We start from the raw sequence: 25,624 nt of genomic DNA, 5'->3' as shown, positions 1-25,624 counted from the left end.
TAACATAACCTCTGAGATTTGCTTCACAATAATTGTGTGGAGGAAAGAGAGCAGGTGAAGACTTAGCCGAAACAAACGTGGCCACAGCTTGCTGATGGCTGTCACTTGATGAGGGATACGTGGAGTTTCATTGTACTATTCCCTATACTTTCGTGGAGATGTGATGCTTTTCAAAATTAAAAACAATAATAAAAGGCTGTAGATATTAAAGTAAATCCCCTTCCTTCTGACAGGGTGAATACCAGAGATGTTCTTGGGAATGTAAAATTTAGTCTTATCTTTGTCCGGCAGCTTCATACCTCAGAGCGTGAACCCAATTTTAACTCTGTGCGTGAATGTAGGTTAACTTCTACTTGGTTCAAAGCAGAAAAATTATGTGGAACAGCAGAGGAAAACCCTAGGTTAATGCGAGACACTGGATTTTTATTTCAGCCAGTAACTTGGCCTTGGAAGGAATCCTGTTGGTTCAAGTATTTAATTTTTGCGTTTAAAATGACTTGAATGGGATCAAGATAATAAGCACTTTATCTAAATTTTGGAGTGAAGTGTCTTCCTACTGTATTCAGCGCTAACCTGGATGTGCGGTAGATCGATAACCAGGCTGCTGGTGCAGAGCTGCAGGACTCCGTTCAAGGCAGCTTTGAGGACGCCAGGGAAAGCTGGTTCACAGAAGGCTACCCGCTACTACCGGTCCAGCTTCACTTTTCCCTAAAAATTCAATGCTTACCAAAACTAAATGCGCACACCTGCCAAATGGCAGCGGCTTTTCGTATGTATCTGTGCAAAACACTGAGGCCCGCATCTCAGTATAGATCTTCCCATTTATACTAAAGCTAAGACAGTAGTCTGTAATTCATCACTCAAAAGTGTCTGCCCTCTGTCTGTATTATATTCCAGGCTTGGGACTCATCATTTGGGAGCTTTCAGTCTAGATGAACATTAAAAAAATTTAAGACAGATAATAAAAAGTTTCCTTTAGTTATGATCAGAGAGAATTGTCATCCTTAGAAAAACCATATATATCATCTTGATTGAAGGGTGGAAGAAACTCATGACATAATGGGGAATCTACAGTCTTGCTGAGAAGAATCGTAAAGCAACATCTCTACATAATGAGGTGGAAAATCTATAGATCTGGGTTTTGGACTCGGTTCTTGTCTGGAGTTTCTAAGATGTTTGGCTTATATGTTACATGGTGTTCCCTTTATGAAGAGAACCCAAGCAGGAATTTGTGTCTCGTATTAGTACCAGTAATATCTGTGCTTCTCCTAAGCAAGCGGTTCGGTTGATTCTTTAAAAAGTGCAAGTGGCAATACTTCACTTTGTTTTTTCGCTTCTAGAAAGCATAATGTCAAAGCTGTGGACCACTTCAAACAAGATACTTATCTTTACAGTATTGAAGTCTTTACCCTCAGTTCTCAACCTTTTATGATTCTTCTCTTGCTGTACCATCTGCACTGTTTCTATTTTTATTTTGTATTTTATCATACACCTTAAATCCTTATTCTCTATAATAAACCCTTAACCTTATCACCCACCATAGATCCTTAGGCAAGATCTTTATCTTCTTAGGATCGTTTTTTTCTTCACTTGTAAAAATGACATTTAGGACGTTTTATGTTTGCAAGAGATTTATCTTTTACGGTAATATCAGAACTGCCACCATCTACCTTAGTATTGTTCAAAAGGAAAAGATAATAATATAGTAAGGATTATAATTATACTGCATATGGTATTTCTCACATATGCACTATAGTAAAAAAATTATACTGTGTTGAATGAAAATTTTATCTAGTATTGTTTAGAATCTCTCCCAAAACTCTAAAGAGGCAACAACACTGGTGTCGTTCAAAAACTCAGTGAACAGAAATGGACATTATTCATGGCTGAACATTATTCATGTATTTAAAAAAACTATTTCATGACAAATGATAAGGCTACCTGAAGAATCTGTATTAAAAATCTTATATCATTAAAAAAAAACCATACTTCTTGGAATAAACCCCAAGTGTATTAATGGAAAGATGTAACTCTAACATAAATTTACTATTATACCCCTAAGTCTTGTCTAGAACTAACATCCTACCTTCCTCATTATATCCTGCTGAAAGAGGAACAAATTATTTCCACCAATAGCCTCTATACTATGAGAATAGAAGCTTGTCAATTTGTAATAAGTGGGCATGTACCACATTATACTTTTTGACAACAGAAACAGAAGTTCTATCCTCACCCATTCCGTGGCCATATAAGAACCCACTGAAAGGAACTGTATAATTCTTTTGGAAAATATTAAACTAGTACATGTACAGTTATGCATGAATCATGATTTCTTAAGTGTAAGTTAACAGGCAGGGGAAAGTGCTGTGGGAAAAGGCAGGCTAGTTTGTTCAGATTTACGGCATTGCCACACAATCTGCTGATCAGTTCAGCAAAGCAGAATCAACAGCTGCCGTGGGAATGAGATTATTTAAAACAAGCAGAGGGAGCATATTTATGCCCAGGTTCGGAGCCTGAATACTGCTCTCTGAGTAGTGCTCAGATAGTTCTGATGCATTTTGGCAGAGGAGAAATGTAAATTGGGTGAAATCCAAGGAGGACAAAGCATTTGAGGCTCCCGATGCTTCTAGGACTGTCACATTTGGCAAAACTCCGCTGACCTTCATTTGCAATTTATGACAGTAATACCACGAGTAGAGATGGAGACCAGGCAACTGTTTCATCATGGAGAAAGACAGTCTGTGCATGATAAATTAGACCCAGAATACAGGGGGAGAATCGTTAAGTGGGTTTCAGCATGGTTGGCAGGAAGCAGTTCTGTTGAGCAGGGGTAATCCCTGGAATGTCCCACATATGTGTATTAAAAATAAGGTTGCCAGATTTAACAAGCAAAAAAACAGGACACAGTTAAATTTGAATTTCAGATACAATGGAAAATTTGTTGTAAAAGTGGGCCAAATATTGCATATTCTCATGCTAAAAAATATTCATTGGTTACCTGAACTTTATATTTAACTGCAAGTCGTGTATTTTATCTGGCAGCCCTCACTAGAAGTGAATCTTCACCGAGAGGCTTGGATAAACTGGATTGAACCTTCCTGTCTCTAGGGTTCACCTCAGTATATTAAAGTCTCTCAGTTAATATTCGTTTTGGTTTTCTATTGCTGCCGTCCCAAACGACCGCAAATTTAGGGGCTTAACAGCCACACACATTTGTTATCTAAGCGTTCTGTAGGTTAGAAGTCCAACGTGGGTCCCACTGGGCTAAGATCAGGGTATCGCCTGGGCTGCGTTCCTTCTGGAAACTCTGGCAGAAAATCCACCTCCTTTCTTTTCCGCTTCTAGAGTCCCCCGTGCTCCTTGGCTTGAGGCTCCCTTTCTCTGCCTCCTGGACGAAGCGTGACAGGCCACGTCCTTTTCACATCGGGTGGGTCTGACCGTCTTCCACAGGCCCATTTCCCTTGCACTCTCTTCTCCTGACCCGCCTACCACAGTCTTTAAGGCATATCTGCGTTGACTGAGACAGTAATTTTAAAGCTGCCTTATCTCGAGTGGCCTGACATTCTACTCTTGTTTGTTTGTTTGTTTGTTTGTTTTGGTGCCCAAAAGCACATCTTTATTTTTTTTTAACTTTGTATTTTATATTGGAGTACAGTTGATGAACAGTGTTGTGTTAGTTTCAGGTGTGTAACAAAGTGGTTCAGTTGTACATACACATGTATCTACCCTTTTTCAAATTCTTTTCCCATTTAGGTTGTTACATAATGCTGAGTACAGTTCCCTGTGCTCTACAGTCGGTCCTTGTTGGTTACCCATGTTAAAAACAGCGGTGTGTACATGTCAATCCCAAACTCCCTAACTATCCCTTCCCCACCCTTCCCCCCGGTAACCGTAAGTTCATTCTCTAAGTCTGTGAGTCTGTTTCTGTTCTGTAAATAAGTTTACTTGTATCATTTTTTTTTCTGGATTCTGCAGAAGTCAGTCAGACATTCTACGCTTTTAATTGGCTAGTTAGATTCATTTTCTATAGGATGCAAAGAAAGCAGCTTGTGCTTGTCGGAGAGATCAGACGTTCTACTCAAGCGTGTTTAGAAGAAAGCGGTGCAACACAGTACAAAAATGTCATTGGGGAAGAGCTCCAACTGCCAACACCAAACGACTTCGTTTATTCTCTAAACATCATTTTCTTAACCATGTACTGTGGAATCCTTGCATTGCATAATTTCATGAGGATGGGCGTATAAAATGTAAGCAACAGTTTTACAGATATGAACCTTTTATGAAGAATTAGAACAAGGTGACAGTGGGAACAAAATCCTAATTTTCTATTATTACTTATCACGAAACTTTGTTTCTTGATAGACACGCACACATACACACACTCTCTTGGGTCAGATACGAGTTTACAAGTTTGAATGGGAAATTACTTGGAGAACTTCCATTCTTAGGACTCTATTATGTTAATATGATTTACCAGCTAAGGCCACTCTGTATATGCCAGGATGTACTCCATCAGTGCCTGGAAAGGTCTGCTTCTGCTTGATAAAATCATTTTGATCGTTTTCTTTTGTAGACAGTGGGGGAAAAGAAGTTCCCTTTTATTCCCAGGGTCTTTAATGCAATTGGTATAAATATCAGGCAATTCAGTGTTCAGCTGGGTTCTCTTTAGGTTGGTGAGTTTAGGTTCTTGAGACATTTTAAAAATGATTCATTCCTTTATTACATTTTCCTTTTATGCTACAAGTTCAGTGATAAGTTTCTGTGGTGTATAATCTTCATTAAATTTCAGCTTTTATTGATTATAATTACTGTAATTATTGAACACTTTCTAGGAGCTCTAAGCTCTGTACATATTCTTCATGCAAAACTCATCGTAGTAGGTACTATTCACATCTCGTTGAAGAGGAAACTGAGACTTTTATAACACTTGGTTTTATAACTACTTGATTCCAGACTGTTAGTCAGGATTTGAAACCAGCTCTACCTAAAGCCTAAACACCTTTCTCTTAATAGCTGTATAATCATGCCTCCAAAACACATGATTGTGCTTTATTTATACAGTCGTGATTTGCTGGTCTGCTCTTATTGTCTTGTATTACAGTGGTAATTATTACATTTTATTCTCTCCTGCTGGGTTGCCAACTAAAGATTTGAGAAATACTCTTGTTTGGCTTTGAAGCTCTTCCCTCATATACCGGGTCCATGCGTGATGAACACATAGCTTGTAAGCCCTCTGAGGTCAGGGACTGTGATTTGTTCAAGTGTTTTATATACTGACAGCACCTACCATTGATTGCCAATAAAGATACGCTCATTAATGAGTCAGCGATTAAAGGCCTTTATGTTAACTACATGTGTGATAAGAGTGTACCACCAAACTGGACTTCCTTTATCTCTGTAGAATGAGGCGTAAGTCAAAGCTCATGAGGCAGAAGAGCGGCCCATAAAAGATGCCCATGCCCCTGTCTCTGGAAACGGTGAATATGTTAGGTTTCATGGAAAGAGGAATAAAGGTGGCAGATGAAATTAAGGGTACTAACCAGATGACCTTAAAATAGAGAGATTATCCTGATGGGTCCAGTGTGATGACAAGGGTCCTTTTAAGTGGGAAATGGGAAATGGAGGCAGAAGAGAGCCGGAGGGAGATGAAACTGTGGACAGAGATCAGATGACACAGCGTGAGAAGGCGTGCAGGGCATCTAGAAGCCAGACAGAGCGAGGAGCCTCCAGAAGGGATGCGGCCTTGGCGACAGCCTTGAGTTTAGCCTGGCCAGACTCATTTTGGACTTCAAACCAACAGGACTCTAAGACAATACACTTTGCTATCATAAGCTACGGGGTCGGTGGTAACTCGGTACAGGACCACCACGAAACTAACATAGCTCTTAACTGGTAGTACTCAGAAACCTCCAATTCTAAGCATGCTTACGTCTTATGCCTTCGGAATTCGGTAACTGAGCTGCAAATGCCTGTCATACGTTCTAAATGGAGCCCAGTGGGAACATGTACTTGAATGAATGCAAATTTACTGTAGTGCTAAGTAAATCACTTGGAACAGGGGCCTCTTTTGTTGATGAGTGTGATGTTCCATCTTTATTTGGAAAGAAGTGTGCGTTCTGAGCTCTGTGTGCCGTAGACTTTTGTAACGAAACCACTTCACTGACTTGCACCTCTAGCAACAAGAGCTGGCAGAACAAGTACAGTAGTGTTGTCTGTTTGGGGAATTGAAGAGCCCTGAAGGACACCCCACCACCACCTTGCCAAACAAAACTGTGGCAGGATGCACAGTTAAATTTGAATTTCAGATAAACAATGAATAATTTTTTTAGTATAACTATGTCCTAAATATTGCATGGGGCATACGTATGCATGGGACATTCTTATACTAAAAGATTGTTTATCTAATATCCAGCCTACCTGGGGCATCCTGTATTTGTATTTGCTGGATCTGACAGTCCCTACCCCTTCCCCGCTCCCAAAGCCCACCCTGGACTCCAGAGCCCAGGATGCCGCTTTGGGTTACTGGCACGTGTAACATGCAAGCAGAGAAGCATCAGTGGGAGGCAACTACTCAATCCCCTCAGAACAGGAACTTGGACTAGTAAAATGATTGGACGTCTAATTCTGCAGGCCTGGAGGCCACGTGATCCCAGGCCTTCAGGTTTTTCTGAGAGTAACCGCGAGAAACTTTGGGAAAGAAGAGCAGGATCTGGGGTGGGGTCCAGGTGGGTGAGGAGTGGTGGGGGACGGTTTCTAAGGGTGAGACTGAGGACTTCGGGACAAGAAGGGGTACAGATGACAGCCAGAGAGGAAGGGCTTGACTTGCTTCACGACGAAGCTTCTTTCCGGCCCTGACAAGAACGTCATCCGTTCTCCCTTAGGCAGTTTTCCCATTTAAGCCGGAAATTAAAAGGCATTTCCCCTGGTAGCACTTGAGTGTTTCAAGCATTGGTGATTTTGATTGCCACTTGATCCCTGCCCAGTCTTGGAAAATTATTTCTCTCCATTCTAATTACTGTAAACAAAATCCACTTTGTGTCATTGCTCTGGACATAGGGATGAGTTCATGTAACTTTCCTACCCTGAAGGAAAGTGGAATCTGAATTGTCTACTTTGCTGTGAAAAATTCCAGTTTGCCCATTTCCAAGCTGAGCCATTTAATCCCATTAGTTAAAGGACTAAATCCTGCATCCTTATGCTCAAGAATTTTGGAAAACACGTTGAAGCGTTTCATTTTTAGTTTCACAGTCTCCCCGCCCACCTACCACCTCCGCCTGAAAACTGCAGACTGCTCAGTTAACCCTAAATTCCTCAGACTCCATAGAGTAAACACACTAATCTGTGGAATCTGTGACTCCTTCCAAACTTACATTTGGGGCTTCCCTGGTGGCGCAGTGGTTGAGAGTCCGCCTGCCGATGCAGGGGACGCGGATTCGTGCCCCGGTCCGGGAAGATCCCACGTGCCGCGGAGCGGCTGGGCCCGTGAGCCATGGCCGCTGAGCCTGCGCCTCCGGAGCCTGTGCTCCGCAACAGGAGAGGCCACAACAGTGAGAGGCCCGCGTACCACAAAACAACAACAACAACAAACTTACATTTGTCTTTTTAAAAAAAATCAATCAATTGAAATGAAAGTTCCTTAAAGGATATTTTGGGCATTGAGTGACAGGCCTTGGAACAGTAAAAGACATCCTGGCATGCTAAAACAAAAACAAAAAAAAACGTAAGATGTGACTTTCTGTTTCATCTTTCTCAGAGGTCATAGTTTATTTGTTAAATGATCACAATGTTTGGGAAAACAAACCATCAAACATGGTTGTTCCCTAAAAACTTTAGGGTTTCAAGTGAAATATTGGGACTGATGCAATTTAATTATACTTTATCTCACCAGACATTTTATTAGCAATGGAGTGGTGGTCTTCAGGCAATACTTTAAGAGAAAGAGCTCATTGGATCTCCAGGATACTTGAGGTACATACTGAATGCCACACGAAGCCTGTGGGGACGTGAAGGGACTGAGAGCTGGTCTGTGGTTTCCTCTTTGAGCTACGACTGCTGTCTGTCTCTGAACTGTCTCCAGGTTGGGAAACTGATGCTGAAAACTCAGCCTCTGTGCACTAGTGCCAGATCGAGTCTCAGAGACAGAGTTTTGGGTGAAGTAGAAAAGAATAACTTTATTGCTTTGCCAGGCAAAGTGGGACACAGTGGGCTCCGGCCCTGAAAAACGGTGTGTCCCAACCCAGAAGGATCTGGTGAGTTTTAGAGCAGTGGTTCAAGGGCGGGGTTGCTGGGAAGGTTAGGGTGTGCGCAGGGCCTGCACTCCTTTAATGTGGCCTCAGGTGATCTCTCCATGAGCTTCTCTGGTTCCTTTAGTCTGGCCTCAGGTGGTCTTCTCTGGAATGAAGGATGCCGGACATCTTCCACTGGGGGGTTTTAGTTCTGTAAGGAGCTCAAAGATATCGTCACGTGTATCCCTTTGGGTGGAGCAGGGCCCTGCCCCAGGCTGCACTGGTGTCTACTGGATGCGCCTCCCTCTTCTCTGCATCCCCTCCCTTCCCTGAGTAGCAGCTGTTTGCCAGGTTTCTGTGCTCACAAGCCCCACATGCTCCTGCGTAGTTTCAAAACCACTGGTATTTCCCTCTACTATTGAGTCAGGGTCTTTAGAAAACTGGCTCGATTTGAATCCTAGCACTGCCACTTAGTAGCCCTGCAACCGTGGTGGAGATGCTTACTCTCTGCCTCCGTTTTCTCATCTGTGAAATGAGGGTGTGAAAGGAAAATCAAGATGGAGCCGGTATGGCTGAGAGAGCTCTCTGAGCCAGAGCTGGAGGCCATGGAGAACGTGTGACTTACGCATGTGTCGGCCCAGATGGGATCTGACCTCTGACCACTTGCCGTCTTAACACAGAACCAATCTGCCCAAAGTCCCAGAGCCTCAAGGTGCTCATCAGACCTCCACCCCAAAAGCACTCATGTCAGCCTCACCGCTTAAGGACAGATGCTCCCTCGCTTGCGTCAGACTCAATCATGATTCTTACCCAACAACGTTAACAACCTTCTGCTCTTGCCTTTGTGAGCCCCTGCCTCTTCCTCTTCCCCAGGGCACTCTGATTTACCTGAATCTGTCTCCGAAATTGCACTTCCTAAGACCCCGTTGTTCTTTGCAGCCTTGATACTAATTATTACTATTTTTTGTTAAATTTGTTTTTTTAAAAATTTTATTGAAGTATAGTTGATTTACAATGTTGTGTTAATTACTGCTGTACAGCAAAGTGATTCAGTTATACATATGTATACATTCTTCTTTTTATATTCTTCTCCTTTATGGTTTATCACAGGATATTGAATGTAGTTCTCTGTGCTATGCAGTAGGACCTTGTTGTTTATCCATCCTATATATATGAGTTTGCATCTGCTAATCCCAACCTCCCACTCCATCCCTCGCCCACCCCACCCCTTGGCAACCACCAGTCTGTTCTCTGTGTCCGTGATTCTGTTTCTGTTTCGTAGACAGGTTCATTTGTGTCATATTCTAGATTCCATGTATAAGGGATACCATATGGTATTTGTCTCTCTCTGATCATTGTTCTACAAGGGTAGTATCTACCACATACAGTCTTTTGAAGGAAAAAGCAAAAAGTGAAAATCATGTAAAGCACTTGGAACAGTGCCTTCCATGCAGTAAGTTTTCCACAAGGAAAACTTGTAATTACTCATGCTACTCATGTTTATTATGTTTTTCCCCCTAACCTGTTTGCTCCACCAGTGATTTGAGGGGGTTTTCAATAAGTTCACAGATGTGCTGGACTAAGAAACAGTTCAAATAGAATAAGGGTGAGGGGATCCTTTTTAAAGTCAGGGGGTCCCAGGAGGACTTCATGTGATTTAAATTGGAAGCATTTCTCAGAAGACTAAAATTGGATCTAGGTAAGCATGAGAAAAATTACATGATTCTCATTGATTCCTCAATTTCTTCTGTCTACAAAATACAATAGATATTTTTTGGAACTTCCTACTTCCTCTTTTTTTAATTTTTATTGCAGAGTAGTTGATTTACAATGTTGTGTTAGTTGCAGGTGTACAGCACAGTGAATCAGTTCTCCATATACATATATCCACTCCTTTTTCAGATTCTTTTCCCATATAGGCCATTACAGAGTATTGAGTAGAGTCCCCTGTGCTCTACAGCAGGTCCTTATTAGTGATCTCTTTTATACCTAGTAGTGTGTCTATGTCAATCCCAATCTCCCAATTTATCCCTCCCACCACCCGGAGGGAGGGTTTCATTCTTCCTATAAGAAAATGATGGTCTTTAGTAGTTCTCCTAAATAATGATTTGGAATATAAAAGTGCTTTAATCCAGGCTGAGAAATTCATGAGGGGATGGGACAAATGTAAGCCTTTCTGTTTCTTTAGTATTTTGAGTAAATGTGATGGGCTTATATGTATTTATGACAGAATGGCACAGCTGATTTAGGTGGAGTTAGCAATGACAATTTTCCTCTCCTTTTGTTGTTTTGAATCTTAGCCAAAGAACTGCGGCTTAGAAATGGCTGTTTCTGGCTGCTTCGCACGTGGGCGTTGTGCTAATGATTTCTATTAGCTGAATCACGAAGCTGTGGGAGGCGCCTGGGGCTGTCGGTTGACCACATATAAATATATTAGATTACGTGTGCATCACTTAAACTACCCATTTTCAATTTATTTTCGTTATTTGACTTTAGGTGGTCAATTTTGAATCACGTTAAATGTTAGTTTTCTAGAAAAAGGGAACCAGAACCATCTTAATGAGTTTTATTTTAAAATCTCTCACTTCCATTAGCATGCAAGCTAAGCCTGTATTTTCAATTTTATTATGTATTTCCAATTCTTTTACCTAATGCTCTGTACTCTGCTAGAAGAGTTGCAGCTTCTTAGCTGTCTTGGAAACTGAAAATTGTCGAAAATGGAAAAAGGCTTTTAACCACAAGATGTCATAGTTTGTCTTTTCTTGAGTGGAGTAGTGATGCCTGACTTGGGTTCTGTCGAGGCACGTAGGGTCAGGAGGCAGAGTCCGCTTGGCTGAGCCCCGATACTTTATTCCTACAGTTTCCCACGGTGTATGCCAATTCTCGGTTTATTGGGCGTACGAGTTTAAAATAATACAGTATCTCCTGTAGCAAACTGTGTCATATTTAAAAGTTTTTAAAAAATTTTTAGGTTTTTAAAAATTTAATAAACTGACAAAGTGTTCATTAAATATAACTTAAAAGGAACGTATCAGTTTGAATTATTCAAATCTAATAGGAACTTCATTAACCGAATTGATTCTTTAATGAATTGTTTTATTTTGAGTGCATTAGACTTGTAAGGGAAAGAGAGCTTGTAATAAACTAGGTAGAAATGAAGGATTTATTTCAAAATACCATTCTAGAGATCTGTATAAAAACCAATTTGTCTTTTCAACCTTTGACATTTATCTCTAGTCCTCCTAGAACATACAACATTACAGTTACGAAACTCTTCAGTTACAGAGGATATCTTAACAATCATGGGTAATCAAAGTTTTATCAAAACATTTATCCTCATAAGGAAAAAAAATCCAGAACGTTCTAGATAATTTATTATTAAAATAGCAACATCTGATAGTTTTGTTATCTCAGAAAATTTCAGTGTAACCGAATTAAACCAAACTTGACTTAATCTAAAGCTAAACAAGGTTGGGCATTCAGTTAAAATGCCGAAAGTCAGCTTGTTAGTATCCTCAATTAACAAAGAAAATAGAACATTGATATCTAAGTAGATTCTATTTATAAAGTTATATATAAATTATAATATCCTGGCAAACATTTTTTTACTCCTACATTTACCAAGTGTTGGCTTTATTAAATATGTCCAAACCATCTATTCCCAAATGGTGTTTCATGCAAAAGTAGTGTTATGGATGTTAAGTAGCATCTCTCCAAATTTCATATGCTGAAGTCCTAACCTCCAGTACTTCAGAACATGGCTTTATTTGGAAATAGGGTCATTGCAGATGTAATCAGTTGACAAGAGAGCATACTGGAGTAGGGTAGGCCCCCATTCTGGTATGATTGGCATACTTGTACATGGGGGAAATTTGGATACAGACACACACACAGGGATAACGCCGCGCGAACAGGAAGACAGAGACCGGGGTGATGCTTCTACAAGCCAAGGAATGGCAAAGATGGCCAGCAAACCAGCGGAAGCAGGGAGAGAGGCCTGGAACAAATTCTCCCTCATGGCCAGGGACGGAAGCAACCCTGCTGACACCCTGATCTCAGACCTCTATTCTCCAGAACTGTGAGACAATAGATGTCTGTTGTTTAGGCCACCCAGCTTGTGATATTCGGTTACTGCAGCCCTAGCAAACGAATACAACCAGTAACTAGGTGTTAATAGGTGTTTCATGGGGGAATTTGTAAAAAAATTCTAGAGTCACTGCCTCTTTCCTGAAACGTCTCTCTTGGTTTCTCGCCCTCTCTGGGTTTCCTTTTCCCCAGTCACCAGTGCTGAATTCTCTCTCTTCCTTACCCTTAAACAGGGTGGTGTCCCAGGATTCAGTCCGCAGGCTTCTGGTGTGTCTATCCTTGCCCTCTAAGTAAACTCACTCAGTGCCATATCTTTGAATACCTGCTCCCTCCCAAATATATATCTCAGTGCTGACCTCACCCCAGTTCCAAACTTGTGTGTATATTTACCCACCTCATCTTTCCACCTGCATGTCACTGGGTGTCTCAAGCTTAACTCACCTGACATGGAGTTCTGACCCGCAAGCCAGTTTCAGTTTCGGTCCCCTCCATCCCCCCCGCTGGATTGCTTAGGCCAACAGACTTGAGAGGCATCCTCGATGCCTCCCTTTCCCTTACAATTTACTTCCAATTCATTGGAAGATTTCATTCCTCCAGCTTCAAAGTATATTATAAGTTGAAACCACAAATTGGTGGTGTTTGAAATTTCTCAGGGGACAACAAACTGTTTCAAACCTAAGAGTTAAAAATGGATTTTACATCTTTTAGTGTTGTGTCAAACAAACAAGCAAACAAAAACAAGATTCAGGATTCATGACAGAGGGTGTATGTGACTGACAAAGCCTAAAATATTTGTCATCTGACCTTTTACAGAAAAAAGTATTTCCAAGCCCAACCCCTACTGAGCATTCAATCATCATTTATAATAATAATTATTATATTTATTATATATTTTATATACATTAAAATATATCAGAAGCTTTGAGAAATCCTGAATTAATTCAATTCCAAGCTTTTAATAGGCTGATTTTTATTGTGGATTTTGGTACCACGAGGTTCTCAAATGTATGAATCTATGTTTCGTGGCATGCTTATTAACTTCTCCTAGAACAGTAATATTTCTAGAAGAAACTTAGAAAATGCTGTTTAAAGTGTTAACCAGGAATGCAAACAATAAACTGCAAGCGATCACCATGAAGATAAGTCGCCAAAACCCTTCCAGCAGCTAGCAAGAAACCTATTGGTGAGGGTCAGGCTGGGCCCCTGGGCCGAAGGCTCCCGGCCGTCCCGCACTCAGCGTTCAGCTGCGAACATCAATCTGTGCAAAACACATGCTGTCGCTTGTGAAATATTTTCTGCCACTGAGGGCACAATCCTTACAGCGTCAGAGAAAGCACCCTGTCTGTCCAGGCAAAACCTGGTAGGAAGTGACCATAATACTCAGTCTCCGGTGGTCTGCGTTTCTTCCCAGGCCAGTCACTTGGAAGCCCCCTCTGCTCCCTTGGGCCACATTCCTGCTGTGTTAGCTTCCAGCCTCTCTGCACCAAAGCAGTAACAGCCTTCTCTGGGTCATCGGCGACGTGCAATAGATAAGTTCTCACGGAGCATCGATCGCAGCAACAAAACCCGGAAATCGTGGCCGGTTTCTGCTCATCTCACCCGTAGATCCAACAGTTTTCCATAACTCATGAGGTGGTGAGCTGCAAATACAAGCTGCCAGTCACAGTGGTGTCCTCAGGAAGCTCACAATCTATGGTGAACGGAAGACATTCTTATAAGTGCCTGAAGTTCAGGTCTGCAGCTGTGCGACCAGGCACCCCTGCGCTCCTCAGCCAGTTCCAAGGGCACATGAAATATTTTAAAAATTCAAGGGAAAGGCAGATGCTGAACTTTTTTTTTTGGACTCTGCCGAAACTACTACCTCAAAGTACTTCTCACCTTCAGCATTAGACCTGCTACGTTCCTCCCAGTGACGTCAGACCTTGCTCATCTGCGCCGTCAGGAGCCACACAGGGAATCGCTGTGGAGCAGAAAGCGAGGGTGGCTGTGTCCCATCTGATTCCAAGATTTGAGAAGTTGTTCAGTGCCCAGTGGGCACATACCTACCATTAGTCAGTAACTGGGTTATTTAAAAGTTAAAAAGTATTACTTTTTCTTTCGATTTGTGCGTTTTATTTTTCACGTGGTTACTATGTTGTTAGGGCAGAGATAAGTTATTAAGACCTAATAACCGAAACTGTTAGGCATTTCTTTTGGTCCAGGGTGCCCTAGAAATAATTATGAGGCATTAAGAGTTCCATGAATTGAGACACTTCTGAAACTAAGTTAAAATGAGTGAAGACGTCCACAAAGGTATGTTCATGTGTGGAGAACACAAAGGAGGAAGAGATTGATTTGCCTCGTGAGATGGGTTTGGAGGGCATCTGGGGGAAGGCTAAGCAGGGGCATGACAATTGAACGATCCCTTGAGGCACGTGTGGGATTTTACCAGGTGAAAAGTTAGGGGGTGATAAGAAAAGGCAATTCATGATGTTGTTACTGCCAGTCATTCCAACATTTCACTAAACTGTTCTTTCAGCCTTTAGTGGGCTTTACCAAAGCAACATTTTCTCCAGATATGACGCTTCATTTCCAAGTGTGACTCTCTCTTTCCAAAGTCACCATCCCGCCTTATTTCAGAGGTCTCACAGCTCCACACACCAACACTAAGACAGGCAGGTGTCTCCCCTGCCTGAAAGACACCCCCAGCCAAACGATTTCTCAGTCTCTTCTCCGGTGCCCACAAAACCTCCCTCTTCCTGGTGGCTTGATCACGGGTAGGGCTGAGAAGAAACCGATGTCATAAAACTGATTCACAGCAGAAGAGGAGTTATTTAAAGGCACCCTCCTATCCTCCCAAGGCTAGTCAAATTCGGAAGCAGGACTCATGTCAACACAACTGAATTTCTAATCTGTGGTATTGCATTCTCCATGGAGAAAACCCTGCTGAGAGGAGGGGTTTGGTTTTGTCGGAGATCTGAGGGCTGAAGCTACCCCAGAGATTGTATCCTTGTAGCCAACACAGGACCCTTTTCTTTTGTACCTTCCCTCGCCAGCCTAGGAATAAAACGTCTCCAGAGGATTCACCGGAGAGCTGGCAGCGTTTGGCTTGTGATTCTTTTAACTCTTAAACTTTTCCTCATTGTGTGACGACACATTTATCCAGTGTAAGTTCGGTTGTGGAAAGCCGTGTCCTAAACTGCGATTCTCAGTGCCTGTTCCGAGAGAGCTCTTTATACTCGCAAGAAGAACAAAGTGATGGCATTAGGGATGGAAAAGCTAGTCTAGGATGAATCTAGAAAGTGGCTAGAGCTCCTTACCCAGTGTTCTCACAGTGCTCTCTCCCTCTTTCCTCATCACTCCCAAGAACCCAGGATGGCCGAGCATTGCTCTCATGATAAGTGCAGATACTGCCGTAAGGGCTTTCTATATGCACAGTCATTTAATCCTCATAATACTCAATGAAGTGAGTATGGTTATCCTCATTTTCCAGAATAGGGTCGCACAACTGGCAGGCCATGGAGTTGAGATTCGCACACAAGCTGCCTGGCCTGAAGGCAACGTGCTTCATCACGGTGTCACTCGGCGCCGGTCCAGAGCCCTGAAGCTATGCTGTGCTGTATAAGTCACTAGTCACATGTGGCTATATTTAAATTACAATTAATTAAAATAAAAGAAAGCGCCATTTTCTCAGGCACACTAGCCACATTTCAGATCTTCGGATTTAAATTGACTGTTTTTCTTTAATACTCTTTCCAATGCGTGTTAAATAATAGGCCAGCTAACTACTAGCTTAAAATATAGGAACGTATTAGTGAAGGATAATGACCTATTATGTTACCTCTTCCAGAAAACATATTTGAATTATGATAAAAATGTTAACATCTTACCCATAAAATAACTAACAGGGATTGCTTCCTACTCTGGATGTGCACCTGGCTAGGCCTGTAAGTGGGATCAAGTTGTGATGTTACGTTATTGCCCATTTGAGCAATCTGACATTTCAAACGATGGCCCATGTCTAGGTCTCACCTAGACAAGGACATATGCCTTCAGGTTAGCGCCTTTGAATTGAAAAAGAAGAGACGCGTTGGAGTATTATTAATGTTCCAGCTAATATCTTGTTGAGAGAGCACACACTCGCTTCGATTATGGCTTATTTCACTGCAGTTATATTTTTCTATGGTTAGTAACTTCGAATTGTATTTTCTAAGTGTTTCTAGGTGTGAAACCAACAGTTCTTATGTGCATTTGGTGAGTATATGTCTAGCAACATTTTAAGTAATAATAAATAAAAAGCCTAAAGGAAACCTTTAAAATCTTTATACAATCTCTAGGTCAGAAAGAATAGAGATCTGAGGCTTTGGGAGAAATTGTTTCTCAGAGATGCTAACCATCCATCACACCATTAATAAAATAACAATTCTAACTCCCTTTGTCATCTAAAAAAAAAAAAAAGTCCTTCCCTTGATATTGTTACTTATTTTAATCTATTATGTCATTAGAAAGGATTGTCTAATGCTAATGAAATGTCAGTATTTAAGCTTCATTATCAATCCTGATGAAAATCTCCTTTAATATTTTTCCTAACATGCTTTTTTAATTTCAGTTTTCATAGGAGGTCATGAGACATATTAATTAAAGAAATGAAGCTTTAAATATCAGAAAACAGGGCTTCCCTGGTGGCGCAGTGGTTGAGAGTCCGCCTGCCGATGCAGGGGACACGGGTTCGTGCCCCCGTCCGGGAAGACCCCACATGCCGCGGAGTGGCTGGGCCTGTGAGCCGTGGCCGCTGAGCCTGCGCGTCTGGAGCCTGTGCTCCGCAACGGGAGAGGCCACACAGTGAGAGGCCCACGTACCACAAAAAAAAAATAAATAACCACAAAAAAAAAAAAAAAAATCAGAAAACAATGGTATTTATAATAGAAACTGTAAAATTTTAACAATTTGCTGTGGTTTCTTCTGAAATACCAAGAAATAGTTGTTTATCCATATATTCTTTCAATATGAAATCTATTTAGTTCCATTTTATTTATTTTAAACTGGTAATCTATGCATCGTATAATAACAAGCCTATCTAAGTACAATGATTTATTTCCTTAAGGTATTTTAGCAACAAGAGAACAGTAATAATATTAGTGGCAAGCTTTTCTGGGTTTCGCCATGTGTATACCAAGTGCTTTGTGTACATGATCTCATTTCATCCTTACAACAAGCCCAGTAGTTAGACTTATTTCACTCATTTATTGGAGAAGAATTTTAAGGAAAATGAAGGTAAATAAATAGTTCAAAGTCACATGACTGGTAAGCAAAGCAACTACCGTTTCATCAAGAACTGCACACGTCAACACTGTGTGTTCTGTGAGACCGTGTGATGCACGGAACACGCAGATGTGAATAAAGGCGGATTTTGTACTCAAGAAACATATGGTCTTGTGGACACCTGATAGCCACATAAAAAATAGAAACATAAATCCTAAGACTATTAGAAGGTGAGATAGCCCACCTTCTTCTGATGGACCACAGAAGACCAGCTTTACGGTTGAGGAAACAAAAAGCCTCGAACTTTGTTTGTGGAGTCATTTGGCCTCATTCAAAAGATTTTTTCCATCCTTGTGAAACTCATGTCCTGTAATGTTCTTGCCCTCTTTCTTGCCCTTTCATTTTCTTAGCCATAAAGTACAGATGATCCAGAATTATTATTCTGGTGGAAATGATTCCAGCCAGAAAGTGGAATTATCTCGTGGCGAATTTGGAAAGAACTAGCAGGGCACGCTGAGTCCTCAGCGCTCTGTCGTCTCCTTGTGGGCCTCCTTGCAGGGAGCAGTTCTTGCATTTCATTCCCCCAGGGCCCAGGTGAAGTGGGTGGGGGAGACCAGCCTCAGCCAGTGTTGGCAGGACTGGGTTGGCAGCCAGCCTACTGCTGAGGTCACACAGCAGGACCATGTGATGAACAGACCTTGCCTCACGCCACCCAAGTAGGTCTCTCTTAATAACAGAAATAATTTTTGGTCAGAGTCAGATGAGGAAAAATGTTGATATCCCTCTTTAGATAATCAAACACTACCTACTGCTATTTCATACCCTTATGATTTTTTTTTCACATTTTAAAATTTTATCTTTTTCTTTTATAAGAAAGTCGTATTCTGTTTAAACATCTTTAAGGTGTGAGGTGCCTCTGTTATTTAGTTTAGTCTCGTAGTTCTCAAGAGGTTTGCATGTGCATCAAGAAGAAGGTCCCCAGGGATGAGTACGTGTAGAATTAGGACATTTATTTCCAGTCAAGGGAGAAAAGCAAGTTTAAGAGGAGTCTGTATAATTTATCCTCGGGTTCTGGAGTTCTGAGTCAAACAGGAGTCTGTGAAGTTCATCCATGTGTTCTAGAGTTCGAAGGGCTTACAGTTTGCTGTCATCAAGGAGATTTTGATTTGGGAACTGGCGTTGGATAGGGAAGAAGTACCCACCACCTTCTACAACATTTTTTTTGATCATTACATATACCAATGGTATCATCCGTGCTGGTGCATCCTCCTTCTTTGCACACCCCTCGCAGAAGAATACATTGTTTTTGTCCTGGAATAAGGCCAGTACTTGCTGCACAGAAAGAGATTTAACAGCCTCATTAATTCACCATCAAATTATTGGTAATGTACGTAAAGCAATAAATTTAGAGAAGAATGGCTTTGAGATAGAATAAATGATATTACCTATATGAAAAAATCCCTTAGGCAAAAGAAGTGGGTTTTTGGAGGAGGGGTGCTAAGAGTGTGGGACTATACACATCTTAGAGAGGGCAGGCTGCTTTCTAGAAGCTTTTAGAGAGTTGTCCTTATCAAGGGCAGTACATGTTGAACCGTGTGGGGTGCTTTGTTGTCACCATGACTGGGGAGATGTTCTTGGCGTTGGCGGGTAAGGCTCAGGGTTGGTAGATTTCCCTCCTAGTGAGTTGTCCTGCTCCAACCTGCACTGAGACAGACTACTTCAGCCAAAGTATCCACCCTCTACCCCCTCGCCCGTGCTAACTTCCGCATCCCCATTTACAGCATCCTTATCGTATGGCACCTGTCCTCATTTCATCTCCTCTTGTGGAAAGTCTAGCCATCCTCCAGATTTCACCTTACCTAATTCCCCCATTTCAGGACTGTGCAGGAACCGGATTTTCTGTGTTCTTCAGTGCCCGGTATATGCAGATACATGGAGAGATTTTCTCTCAGAGCTGAAAGGTGCTTTTCCTTAAACACACCCATATGTTTTCCCGATGCGTTGGGCTGCTGAAAAGCACGTAACTGAGGTGTGCTTCAGCACCGCTCCCTTGCACCCCAGCATCCCTCCTCTAGCGTTTCCAGCGCAGCCAAGGGTCCTTTTCCCCGTGGGTCATGGTGGCTGATACGTAACAGGACACTTCTGTTTGCGGCCAGCAACGGGGATTAGCTGGCTCCTGAACCGTCCTGTTAACTCACCTGTGTCCCGTTCTGTCTTTACTGTCCAATAATGGACTGACCCTGACTGGCTGGCTTCTTTGGTCCCTAACTTCTACCGCTTAACTGAGAGTTTGAGCACTTTGGAGCTCTGAATCTTTGGGGGGGGGCGGTATTTAAACCAGGCCCTCATTGTTATCTCACCGTCCCGTAGAAAAATACCCACAGCCATATACACCAACGCAGCCTCCTGTAACTGAATTTTCAGAGCCTGTGCGAACCTGTGTTCTCCGCCTGCTGCAGCATCTGACTCTCAGCCTAGCCATCCGTGGGCTCGGGGCCTCGTGCGGCAAGAGAATGGCATGACGGGGAGTTGGTGCCGCCTCTGCTCTGCCGGCTCTGGAGGCTGGAGCGTCTCTTTCAGGGAGAGCGCCGAGGGTCCCGCCGCTCTCGGGGACAGGGCCGAGGGTCCCGCCGCTCTCGGGGAGAGAGCCGAGGGCGACCCCACCCCACGCCTGTCTACACAGAGTGCAGGCTCCGTACCCAGCAGTGCAGCAGTCCTCTTACCAGCCGTCGGTCTCTCCCCCGATAACCTCACCCACGCACTTAGTGTAACATTTGGTGAGACTTTCAGGTTTTCTAACGAAGCTAAAATCAAGGGGTTTTAATATCGGGCAAGACGTAGTGAGAGGCAGAGTACGCATCTGGGTATGAACATAGAGGCGTCCCACGCGGTGCATCTCCACATGCCAAAGTAAGGTATGGTGACATTTCCGTGTGGCTGCAATATATTCTCTTCCGAAAACACCTGGCCATTGAGAGTTTTTCCCTCCTGTGAAAGATTATAGGGTCTTTGTTTAATCCATCCTCTTGGCATAACTGATTTGGGAGGAACCAAGGAGGACTGATCTGGAGGAAGGGGTCGGCATGACGCCTCCAAAGGGTTCTTGTCAGATTCGTGGGGAGCCCGACGCTGTTACCAGCCCCAGTAACCTCCTGCTCTTCACTTGTTCTTTCTTTCTTTCTTTCTTTCTTTCTTTCTTTCTTTCTTTCTTTCTTTTAACTGTGGTAAGAACACTAAACATGAGATCTCCACTCTGACATTTCTAAATACACAGCATGGTACCATTATCCACAGGCACAAGTCTGCCCAGCAGAACTCGAGAATTCCTTCATCCTGTAGAAGTGAAACTTTAAGCCCATCAGACGACAACTCCCCATTTCTCCCTTCCCCAGCCCCTGGAAACCGCTGTTCTGCTCCAGGTTTCTACGAGTTTGACTATTTTTAGATGCCTCAGGTAAGGGCAATCATGCAGTCTTTATCTTCTTGGACTGGCTTATTTCACTTAGCATCATGTCCTCCAGATTCACCTTCCAGATTAGTCTTGAAGTAGAGTTTGTTGTGCATCCTCGTCTACCTGTCCCACATCTATCATCCTGGACCCTGGCGGGTTTTGCCTGTGAATTGTGAGTCCTTCATACCATCAGTGATGCACTTTCCTCACCACCCTTGCTAGTTTTGTCTTATACTTTGGTACCCTACTTTAATGGAGTATGAATCATGGTGCCTAGAGGGTAGGAACTTCCTTTGGGACACTGAAGAAGGCGCCTTATCCAAAGGACAACAGAGATTTCAGACAGTGCATATTTTCAAGTCTAAACATGATTATGACTTAGAGAATCCACCTAGATAGATCAGACTTATTTACCTTTGGACCACAGAAATTATCAGATTGAAAGGTTAGGAGTTTTGATTTCCTAATTTCTCATGATTGTTATTGATACCATTTATCTGTTTCCACACAGTTGCTGGTGGTTTCTCAGGCTTCATTCTATGTGTGTACCTCAAAGAGTGATTATCTCAAGATTAGAAAAGAAGGAAGCTATTCTAAACTTGAAACTCCTTCTATGGCAGAACCAGGAAGAGAAACTCTGAAGAAAGAATAGTGGAGGTAGTGAAACAAAAGGAAAGACCTATCAGGCTCGTAGGCCGCCTAGAACCCGTAGATGTTCCTACTTTGAGCATAAACCGAGACCCATCCCTGGTGATGGAGATACTCGTGGTCACCACTCCCGGCACAAAGTCTGGTAGCCTTGCCCTCCCTGTTCTCGAAGTGTCCCTGCAGATTGAGCCTTGGTGCCATGCAGCTTTCACTGTGGCCTAATTCCATGAGATGCTTGGCACATTTTCTGGTGTAAACTAGCGCTCTCCTGCCGTGGCCTTCTTGCAGTTCCTTAAACACACTGTGGTTTCTTCTGCATCAGGGGCATTGCACCGGCTTCTTCCTCTGCCAGGAGTGTTGAGGTCTCCTTGCAAGGCGTTCATCAATGAACACTTATCTTCCCGTTTTCAGCTCAAAAGGCACGCCTCAATGAACTTTTCCCAGATGTTGCAGATTGACGATGACCGCATGTTTCAGGCACTCAGAATACTCTGTTCCTTTTCATTGTACTTATTAAAATGTATAACTTATAGATGCATTTGTAATCATTTGCCTAATGTCTGTCTTCTCTGCTGAGGGAAGACAGTCTTCCTTTCATTTCCCATTGTATCTTGGGTATCTCATGCAGCCCATGGAAAGTAGCAGATGCTCAGTACACATTTCTTACCATTGAATGCAGTTAAGTATTCTTTGACCGCACGCACATTTTCTGTCTCTAAAATTCCTTCTAAAAGTTCTTGGCTCCAGCCTATTTTTAACTATTTGGCCACCCACTCTTGGATGTACAGTTGTATTTATGGGTGTCCAGTCTTGTTATTACCATAGGAACTTCTCTAAACCATAGGCCTAGATTCCTTGGAGTCCTGTTTTCCTGTCAGTTATTTCTGGCCTTTGCTCTAGGACAACCTTTTTCTTGAATTGTTTTCCACTCTGAGAATGAACCACTGCCATATCACTTTCTCACTATAATGGTGACTTTTGGCTTGATCTTTACTTCCAGAAGTATCCCTCCTTAACCTTGAAAAAAAAAAAGGCCCATAACATGGTTCATGACTCTGGATGGAGACAGTCATTTATGTTGAGTTGAATTTAGCTTAGGTGGTGGAAAGCAAGCATGAGCAAAAAAAAAAAATTCACTCAACAACCATGCACACATAATTATCTTGAACCAAGTGCTTTCAGCAGTCTGATTATCACCATTATATGATTTTAAGAACAAAGATCAGGAAAATCTAAAGACTAGTGTAAGTCATCCCCATAATAATGCCAGAATGTTAAGCCGATTCAACATGCCTACCACAAACACTGAAGAAAAAGGATTTAGAGGTAAGTGAAGTAACATGTTTCAAAGACATTGTAGCTTCCCAAAGAGGAAACTTGAAAAACTCCTTAGGTTCTTCAGTGTCTAATTAGGGGACTTTGAGGTAAACAGCCTAACAGAAATTAGGGTTACCACTTTATGGGCATACCTACACCCTTAGATCGATGGAAACAATGCTGACCCAGATTAAAAATACTTGGTTCCAGCTGCAGTGTTGCCACTACCTATGTGACGTTAGTGAAATCATATTCTTTATGTGGACATGGATTCTCTTATCTGTAAAATTAAAGAATTAACCATTAAATTGCCTTCTAATTTTAAGTCATTAACATCATATAATTTTATATTAGCTGTCGCTACAAGTGTGTCTTCTTCTGACAGAATTGAGGGCCAGGTGAGAAGTACATGAACTCCTTCAAGAGGGGGCAGCTGTACATCAGATAGATCCCAAGATATTCATAGATTAGGCAAAGATCAAACATTTCAACATACATAAATATCTTTGATTGTATTTGAAAGAATCTTACAGATGAATCAAGGAAGAGGGAGAGTTACCCAGACTTAATCTATGTTCAGTGAACACAGGTGTTATTTTGAGGGATGTGAACATCCTGACATCAACAGTGGAGAAAACAATCTTAGTTTTTACAAGGATCTGAATGAATCAGCCTGAAAGTGGCCATGTTCCCTTTTCCCTGTAAGTCTACACTTTAATATTCCAACTTCTCCATCGTGAGCACCAAGGGTGTAACTCAGGTTGTTAAAATGCTCCCTTCCTATTTTGCGTTCTGCTTAAAATTTTTCCATTGACGTGCCGTCCCAAATCCATGCTTTTTCCAAATTCCTCTGCTCCCTATTAATAACTTGATATAATTCTTTTTTGTTGAGCTCTGTATTATGTACCTAATTTCTACCAGTCACAAATATTCCCTCACCAACAGACTGCATCACTTCCCTTCATTAACCAAGTCTGACCCAGTAGCTGCCATTTTCACTTTCCTTTTTGGAGGTGGGGGCCCTTGTAAAAGCTGCTCGATTTGTATGCTGAGCCTGATGTCAGATGTCAAAGCTTCTCCACTTCCACATCGGTTTGAACCCCCTTTTCTAGTCATGGAGCTTTTGGAACTCATTTTCTGTTGATGGAAATCCTTGTCCCGCTTCACAATTTTGGCCTCATCAGTTCTAAGGAAGATGATCATGTTGGACTTCCGCATCCCTAAGACTGTGCATTAGGGTCTGAGTTAAGATGGCCACAGTATAATTACGCATCCGAGTAGGTCTCCTAAGAAACCTGTCTCTACAGTTATTCACCGTCTTACCTTTTGGTATTATAGTCAAAGAGAGGAGGAGAACAGAAAGCAGTAAATGGAGTCTCATGGTTGAATGCCCGGTAGAGAAGTGAATAATCAGGAATAGCGGGATTCAGGGCCTTTTATTTACTTCTGGAGACTGAGGTTCCTTTTAGTCAGTGAAGCTTAACAAGTAAGAAAATAAAACAGCTTCCGCTGGAATATTTCCAAGCCCTGAACTCCCTAATTTGGTGACAAATTAACCTAGCTACTGGAGACCAGATGGCTAATCCTTTACTTTTTCTATGGGCTCTCACATTTCTCAGAAGTCAGTATCTTTGGCCAGTCATCTTTTAAAGGGTCACTGAGTGTAATAGTCCTTGTTACCAAAGTCCTCTGAATTGCAAGCCAGCTCTTCCGCAGCAAACTCTTTTCCATAAGAGGGATAAAATAATTGCCTATGGACCATTTCTGAAAAAAAAAAGAAGCTGTATTTTTAAGGTATTCCTTTAAAAGAGAGGCTGGTATCACATATGTACTATGTTCTTAGTAGCATCTGAAAGGTAAATATACTTAGTTCACATTGAAAACTAAAATTTTCTCATTTGTTATAATCCTTTGTATAACTGTCCCATATGACAAGATTGATGAGATCAGGAGAATCAAATAAAGAGCACAGTATTTCCTCAATAGCTGTGTATTGTCTCAACACTATATGCCAACAGCTTAAAGAGGGACTTCCCTGGTGGTCCAGTGGTTAAGACTCCGTGCTTCCAATGCAGAGGGTGTGGGTTCAATCCTTGGTCGGGAAACTAAGATCCCACGTGCATGGCATGACCAAAAAAATTTAAAAAAAAAATAAGAGAATAAATTTGGGGGGGAAAAAACAAAAGCTTAAAGAGATCCCTAACCTTTCCCCCTACCCTACCATATAGAAACAAAGTATAGAAAGCCTAAGTATATGCCTTTGGCCAATAACCAATTGACCTAAAACCAGTTTATCTAAAGTTAATTGACCTATGATCAATGGCTTAATGACACATTTATCTAAATTTACTTATTTTTTCATTTATAAACTTTTATATGTGATATCAGCTTTTTACAGAAAAATTTTATATACTTTTATGTCTTCTATTATGACTACTTTTGATCATTTACTTGTTTATTAACTAATGAGTTTATTTTATCTATTTTGAAAAATTGAGATACAGTTGACATATAACATTGTGTAACTTTAAGGTGTACGACATGTTGATGTGATACATTTATGTATTGCGGTGTGATTGCCACCACAGTGTTAGCTGACACCTCTATTAGGTCACATAATTATCATTTCTTCTGTGTAACGAGAACAATTAAGATG

General features: G+C 41.8%; 1 protein-coding gene across 1 annotated transcript; it reads right to left on the bottom strand.

Annotated features, from left to right (window-relative positions):
• Nucleotides 1–18,702: 18,702 nt before the first annotated feature.
• LOC136141895 (beta-defensin 130B-like) lies at nt 18,703–24,349 on the bottom strand. Its single transcript, XM_065900061.1, has 2 exons — nt 24,292–24,349; nt 18,703–18,884 (listed from the first exon to the last, which is right to left on the bottom strand). Exons 1-2 carry the CDS (start codon nt 24,347–24,349, stop codon nt 18,703–18,705), a joined length of 240 nt encoding a protein of 79 aa, XP_065756133.1.
• Between the last annotated feature and the right edge of the window lie 1,275 nt (nt 24,350–25,624).

Source organism: Phocoena phocoena, chromosome 21 (genome assembly GCF_963924675.1).
Source record: "Phocoena phocoena chromosome 21, mPhoPho1.1, whole genome shotgun sequence".
Lineage (NCBI taxonomy): Eukaryota > Metazoa > Chordata > Mammalia > Artiodactyla > Phocoenidae > Phocoena > Phocoena phocoena.
The sequence above is the reverse complement of the archived record's forward strand: the minus strand, read 5'-3'. Positions and strand labels throughout refer to the sequence as shown.

Bases quoted from the DNA above. Each gene is read 5' to 3' on its own strand.
- LOC136141895 (XM_065900061.1), bottom strand. From the start codon at position 24,349: ATGAGACTCCATTTACTGCTTTCTGTTCTCCTCCTCTCTTTGACTATA. The intron at 18,885-24,291 runs GTAAGACGGTGA...CTTTCTGTGCAG, and splicing joins TTTGACTATAATACCAAAAG to CAAGTACTGGCCTTATTCCA.